General features: G+C 45.0%; 1 protein-coding gene across 1 annotated transcript in view; it reads right to left on the bottom strand.

Moving 5' to 3' along the window:
* Positions 1–5,146, bottom strand: part of PSPC1 (paraspeckle component 1) — a gene marked incomplete in the record, with an annotated part of 86,482 nt that extends 81,336 nt beyond the window's left edge. The window contains 1 exon segment of the mRNA XM_014587147.2: positions 4,483–5,146. Coding sequence (XP_014442633.1) covers positions 4,483–4,854 — 372 coding nt within the window.
* Positions 5,147–7,240: the final 2,094 nt, after the last annotated feature.

Below are 7,240 nucleotides of genomic sequence, written 5' to 3'. Positions count from 1 at the left end.
TCCTTTTCGGTCTCTGTCGCTCTCTGTCTGTCTGGCGAGGCACGTGCCCTATAGCGAAAACCTCTAAAAAATAAAAAGAAAAAAAAAAGAAAAAAAAAAAAAAACCAACAACAACAACAAAAAAAACACGGGGTTGAAAAGGAGAGGAGTAGTTCCCAATGACTAAGTTCAGGGTCCAGCAGGTGGCATGGTGGCAAAGGTACTGGATTCCCATGTGGCTGACCAACCTGGAAGCTTGAAAACCACATTGGGCACATGTGCATATGCCCAAAACTCCCAAGAGGAGATGGAGGAGAACAGACTGTGACATGGCCATCCCCCTGGGGGGTGATTTCTCACTTTTCCTCTCTGTTTCTCTCTGGGGAATACACACACTCTGTGGCAAAAACCTTTCATTAAAAAAAAGAAAAATGGGGGAACCAGCAGTTAGCGTAATGGCTATGTCACTGGACTCCCCCCTCGTCGACCGCCGTTCAACTCGGACCGCGGTTTGAGTTCCAGACCCAGTGGCTTAAACTCACGCTGGGCACATGTGCATGCGTGCCCAAGATCCCAAGAGGAGAATGGAGGAGAAGGGATTGTGGCGTGGCCATCCTCCCTGAGTGGTGATTTCTTGCTTTCTGTGTCTCTGTCTCTGTCTGTCTGGCGAGTGCACACGTCCTATAGCAAAAAACCTCTCCAAACAAAAAAAGCACTCCCCTGGGGAGCTGACCACACTGAAATCCCTTCTGCTCCATACTGCTCTCAGGATCTTGGGCCCTCCCACACATGCACCCGGCGTGAGTTTTAAACCACTGGGTCCAGAACACAAACCACGGTCAACCACATGGGAGTCCAGAGACATCGCCATTATACTAACTGCTGGTCCCTGTTTTCAAAGAGAGAATTTTAAAAATGCCTGGGACATGGCAGTTAAGGCAGCTAGTTCTCACAAGGCTAACTCCAAGGTTCACGTCCCAGACCTAGCAGCTTAAGAAACATACAGGGCATATGTGTCCAAAATCCCAAAAGGAGAAATGGAGGAGAGGGAACTGAGGTATGGCCATGATCCACAGAGTAGTACTTTTCATTCCCCCCCATTCCCCATCTCTCTCCTGAGAACACTAGAGTCCTCTGGCAGAGAAAAGTGTGACAGAAAGGGCTGCTTAAAACCCAAGACTTCTAGAACCCAGCCCCAGAATCTTCTGATTCAGTAGACATGGAGTAAGGGTCCCATAATAGACATTTCTAACAATTCCCAGTTAATTGACTACGTGAGAAAATTCTTGAGATGGTATAAGGTCAAGACTGCCAGCATACATGATACAAAAACTATTAATATTTAAGAGACCTTCTGTTGGAACCAGCAGTTAGCGTAATGGCTATGTCACTGGACTCCCATGTAGTCAACCGCGGTTCGCGTCCCGGACCCGGTGGCTTAAAACTCACGCCAGATGCGTGTGCGTGCGTGCCCAAGATCCCGAGAGGAGAATGGAGAAGGGATTGCAGCGTGACCATCCACCCTGGGGGGGATTTCTGGCTTTCTGTCTCTGTCTCTCTCTGTCTGTCTGGCGAGCGCACGCGCCCTATAGCGGAAAAACCTCTCAAAAAAAAAAAAAAAAAAAAAAAACTCACGCCGGGCACGTATGCGTGCGTGCCCAGGATCCCGAGAGGAGAACGGAGGAGAAGGGATTGCGGTGTGGCCACCTTCCGGGGGGGGTGATTTCTCGCTTTCTGTCTCTATGTCTCTCTCTGTCTATCTGGCGAGCAAACGCGCCCAAGAGCGGAAAAAAAACTCTCAAAAAAAAAAAAAAAATCAAGAGACCTGCTGTTTAGACTAGGAGATCAGAAGTTGTTGAACAGGGAACATACTTTAATAAATTAACCATATAAAAATTACAGTTTAGGAACCAGCAGATGGCATAGTAGTTATGCCGCTGGACTCCCACATCGCGGACCTCAGTTCAAATCCCAGAACATATAGCTTAAAAATCACACCAGGTGCACGCATGCGTGCACGTGCGCCCAAAATCCCAGGTGGAGAAGCGACTGCAGCATGGCCATCCCCTTGGGGGGAGTGATTTCTTGCTTTCCCTCTCTCTCTCTCTAGTAAGCACAGTACCCTATAGCAAAATTTTTTTTAAAGAAGGAAATGTGTATGTGTGTATATATACATGTATACATATATATATATATATATATACACACACACACACACACACACACACACCAGAAAAGTCATGACATTTGTTTTTCTATGCAAAAATATATGACAGGACCAGCAGGTGGAGTGGTAGTTAGGGCACTGGGCTCTCCCACAGGGCCGACCACAGTTCAAGTTCTGGACCTGGCAGCTTGCTTTCTCACTTTCTCTCTCTCTCTCTCTCCCCTTGTGTCTCTTGCCAGTCAAACTAAAATAAATGAATAAATATAAAAAATAAATAATTATTTTTAAAAAAGAAAAATATATGATGACTTTTCCAATGATCCAATATTAAAAAAAAGTTTATTTTCTTTTTACACACAGTTTATTGGACCAACAGATAGTATGGAGGTTAAGGCAACTGGATCACACAAGGACTGGCCAGAAAATCACACTGGACAAGTGTGCATTAGAGTAAAACCATAAGAGGAGGATAGAGGAGAAGGAATGTATTGTGGCCATAGGAATGGGGGCGCATGCTTTTGCACTTGCCCTCTCTGTCTCATCTGTCCTTGACAAGTGCATGCAACATACAGCAAAATTTTTTTTTTGAGAAGTTTTTGCTATAGGGCGCGTGCACTCACCAGACAGAGTGAGACAGAGATAGAAAGCCAGAAATCACACACACACACACACCCCGGGGGGATGGCCACGCCGCAATCCCTTCTCCTCCCTCCTCCCGGGGTCCTGGCCATGGACGCACACGCGCCCAGCGTGAGTTTAAGCCACCGGGTCCGGGACTCGAACAGCGACTGACTAGGTGGGAGTCCAGCGACATAGCCATTATGCTAACTGCTGGTCCCTTTTTTTTTTTTTCATTCAGCAAAATTTTAAAATAAATGCACTGATTGAATTTTCAGGAAATTTCCATATCTCATTAGTAATATCTTCTAAATATAATTACCTTTCTTTTAGAAGCCACTTAAAATTCCAAATATTCTCCCTATAAAATACAGTATCATTTAATTACAATCTTCTCTACATATTAAGATTATACATTGTCCACACAAGGAGAGAACCCTATTTTAAAAGTCAAGAGTTCCAATTAGAAAGCTTCCATAGTGATCCTAACTACTCCAGAGGCTGAGGCAGAAAGATGTGACAGGAGACCCTGCAGAAAGAAAAGACAGGAAAGAAAGACAAAAAGCTTTTGCAAAGTGTAATGAGTATCAGATTGGAGGGTCTAACAAAGACAAGTGAAGTCACTTATTTGTATAAAAATGTCCCTAACTAAAAAAGATATTTTGCGCCAGCAGGTGGCCTGGTGGTTAAGGGTGCTGGACTCCCACGTGGCCCACTGCAGTTATGCGTCCCAGACCTGGCAGCTTGCTTTCTCACCCCCCACCTCTGTCCTTTTCCAGTCAAATTAAAATAAATAAGTAAATAAATAGTTAAATAAAACAATTCTTTTAAAAAGCTATTTTGCTTGAAAAAAATCCAGCATCTAAATATGAACACAATGCTGTGTAACTGACACTGATGAATTCACCAGAAAACACCCAAGAAAACTCATATATGCAGATACTTTGTCTTGTAAATTGTCACTGTTCAAATTTTTAAAAAATATGCATAAAGGAAACATAATTTTTGCATGTGAGAACTTTAAAAAATACTGGCTTAAAGGGTGTAAATAGATAAACTATATCATAAAATGTTCGAGAGTGTTATCCATTCCCCCCAAGAAATGTAGAAACATCCAGAATGTGGGGTGGAAATAATTATACCAGAGGACACCACCATCCCATTATTGCGGACTGAACAGTGTTGCTCGAGTAGAGTTTGGGCACCTAGGGAGTTTAAGGTCAAGAGCTGGCAGCGCTGAGGAGCGAGGTAACGTGGTTTACTGTTAAATACATGCAGGTTTGGCTGAAACCAAGACGACGATTCCCATACTTCTTTTAGCAGCATGTCTGCTAAGGGTCCTTCACGCACGTTAAATTTCAGGTCAGACCAAAGCCTTCGCTCTGGATTCATTCATACCCAATTCATGTCATGTACACCACCATTTTTTGCCTCGAAAAATCGTCACCCCAAAGCGTCGCCCTTCTCCCGGCCCCCGGACTTTCAGTTTACCAGGCCAAGGAGAGACCCGGTAGCTCGAATCTTCTGCTCCGGGCTCTCAGGGTCCGACGCAGCGAGCGGAAGCGGGCGGGCGGCCACAGCGGAGCCGCACCGGCTGTCAGCACCGGGCACGCCAGGCACCCCGCGGCCCACGACTTCGAAACCAAAGTACGACGCCGTCCTGAGACCGCCACCCCGACCGCTCTTTTGTTCCCTCGCGCCGGCCGCCCGAGACTCACCAGGCGGATGAAGCCGAAGCCACGGTCCCGGTTGATGAAGACCTCGCTGGGCTCGCCGTAGCGCTCGAAGAGCCTCTTGAAGTCCTCCTCGGTGATGTCAGTGGGCAGGTTTCCCACGAACAGGCGGCAGCGCTGCGTGTACGTCTTCTCGCCCGGCTTGAGGAAACTCTTGATGTCGATGGTGAAGCCCACCTCTTCGTCCGGGTGGTCCTCCGAGGGCGCGGGGGCGGCGGGCGCCTGCTCCCCGGCCAGCGCGAGCGCCATGGCCGCCGCGGCTGCGGGTTCGCTCTCGCCGGCTGCGGACTCGAGAGCGCGGAGGCGGGCCGGGTTTTTCTCAATGCGCACTTGCTTCAGGTTTCCCCTTAACATCATCTTACGGAGTTCGCCTCGGATGCGGGATACAAGATGGCTTTGTACAGATGGGCCTCTTTCTATATATATATATATATAATATGTATGTATGTACGTATATATATATATATATATATGTATGTAATCTGCGGAAATGAAATTAGGAAAGTCCAAAGACGGCGAAAGAGCCGAGCCAGCTGCCCTCCCTCCACCGACTCACGCCCGCGAAGCCGCACATCCAAGATGGCGCTGCGACAAGCTGCAGTTAGAAGAGACGCCGACGCAAGTCCCGCCCCTCCGAGAAGACTGGCGCGGACCCTTGCGCCTGCGCACTCTGGACACCAGCGAGCTTTTGGCCAGCTTTACGCATGCGCGTAGGAGTGCGAGCCATAAGGTCCCGGCCTACCTAAAATGCCAGCGAGTGTTCGTTGTGCTTGTTAAGACAAACTGTGACCTATGCAGCAGTGTGTGAAAATACAATCATTTAAGGAACATACCCTTTTAAATATCAAGCTCAATAATTGATGGCTACGGGTAAATGAAACTTGGATATTTTGTATGTAGCATTCAATAAATATTCCCAGTGACTTAATAACACCTTTCTTTAACTGTTTTAAGATGACATTTTTATTATACTTCCTAACTTAATAATTGTATAAAATAATTGGGCTATTGATTATTGCCCTCAGAAAAGAACTCCATGAAATTTATTATAAAATTAGTATAGTCAGACCATAAACTGCTATGGGCCAACTCTTACAATAAGAGGCAATAAACCTTTTCTGTAAAAATCCAGATAGCAAGTATCTAAGATTTGGGGCCATACAGTGTCTATCACAACTGATCGACTCTGTTCAGTACATCTCCTGACCGCCTGGTAAATCTTCACTGAATGGTAGAAAGAAATTAATTGTTGTTACTCTGCAAAACATTCAGCACTTCCTCATGAAGTTAAACATCTGCTTACTTTACAATAGCAATCACATTCCTAAGTATTTATCAAAGTCAAATGAAAACTTGTCTTCACACTAAAATCTGTATGCAAACATTTACAGATGTTTTATTTGTAATCAATAAAATCTGGAAGCAATTCACATATCCTTCCTTTATGGATAAATTGTGGCCACATTCATAAAATAAACAACCATGCATCTGTGAAACCACCCCACCCCACCACCACCCCACCCCACCCTGCCAATCACATTGTGGTTAAAGTGACTGAATCCCACATGGCCCACTGTGTGGTTTGAGTTCTGGACCCTGCAGCTTGGAAAACATGCTGGGTAGATGTGCATGCACACCCATAATACCAAGAGGAGAATGGAGGAGAAGGGATTGCAGTGTGATCATTCCCCCTGTTTGGGAATGATCCCCTCTCTGTCTCTTTCCAACCAGTATTCTCAGGCAAATTTTTAAAAAAGAAGAAAAAGAAAGAAAAACTAAACTGTTACAAGAAACATTGAGGCTCAAAAGATTACATATTATATACATCACATTCTAAAAAGGGCAAAAAACTGCAGACACAGAACATAGATAAGTGATTGCCAGGAACTGGGTGTAAAGAGAGGTTGACTACACAGGAACCCTAAGAAATTTGGAGTAGATGAAACTATATCTTGATGGTGGTGCAAACTACACAATTTGATGTATTTGTCAATACTCGTAGAACTATGAAGTAAAGGGACGAATGATACTATACTTAAATTACATATCAAACAAAAAAGTATAAATATATTTAAAAACATCAAGAATAACCTCCACTCTTTTTTGTTTGTTTGTTTTGTTTAGTTTTCTTTTGGCCACAGGACACTTGTGCTTGCAGTAAAGAGACAGAAAGGAAAAGGGAGAAATCATGCCCCTGGGGGATGACCTTGCCACAGACCTCCGTTCTCTTCTGGTAATTTTAGGTACATATGCACACATGCCTGGCATGTTGTCCAAGTCACTGGGTCTGGAACTAGAACCACTAGTTGTTCATGTGGGATCTAGTACCTTAACACCATGCCACCAGCTGGCCCTATAATTCCCTTTTTTCTTTCCTCCCTCCCTTCTTTTCCCCTTCATCCTTCTTTTCTTTTTCTCCATTTCTTCCTCTCTCTTTCTCTCCTCATTTATTTTTGGAAAAGAGATTATTAGGCAAAGGACATATGGTGTAGGGAGGATCTTTTCTATTTTTTTTAAGTGAAAGAGTAGGGTCTGCAGCAGGTAGAGTAGTGGTTAAGGTATTGGTCTCTCATATGTCCAACCACGGTTTGAGTCTCAGACCCAAGGGCTTGAAAATCATGCCATGTTGGGACCAGCAGATGGCATAATGGTTACGTCACTGGATTCCCACATCGTTGACTGAAGTTTGAATCTCGGACCCGGCGACTTAAAACTCACACTGAGTACATGTACATGTGTGCCC

The sequence above is a fragment of the Tupaia chinensis genome, unplaced genomic scaffold (genome assembly GCF_000334495.1).
Source record: "Tupaia chinensis unplaced genomic scaffold, TupChi_1.0 Scaffold000186_1, whole genome shotgun sequence".
NCBI classification, from domain to species: domain Eukaryota; kingdom Metazoa; phylum Chordata; class Mammalia; order Scandentia; family Tupaiidae; genus Tupaia; species Tupaia belangeri.
The sequence above is the reverse complement of the archived record's forward strand: the minus strand, read 5'-3'. Positions and strand labels throughout refer to the sequence as shown.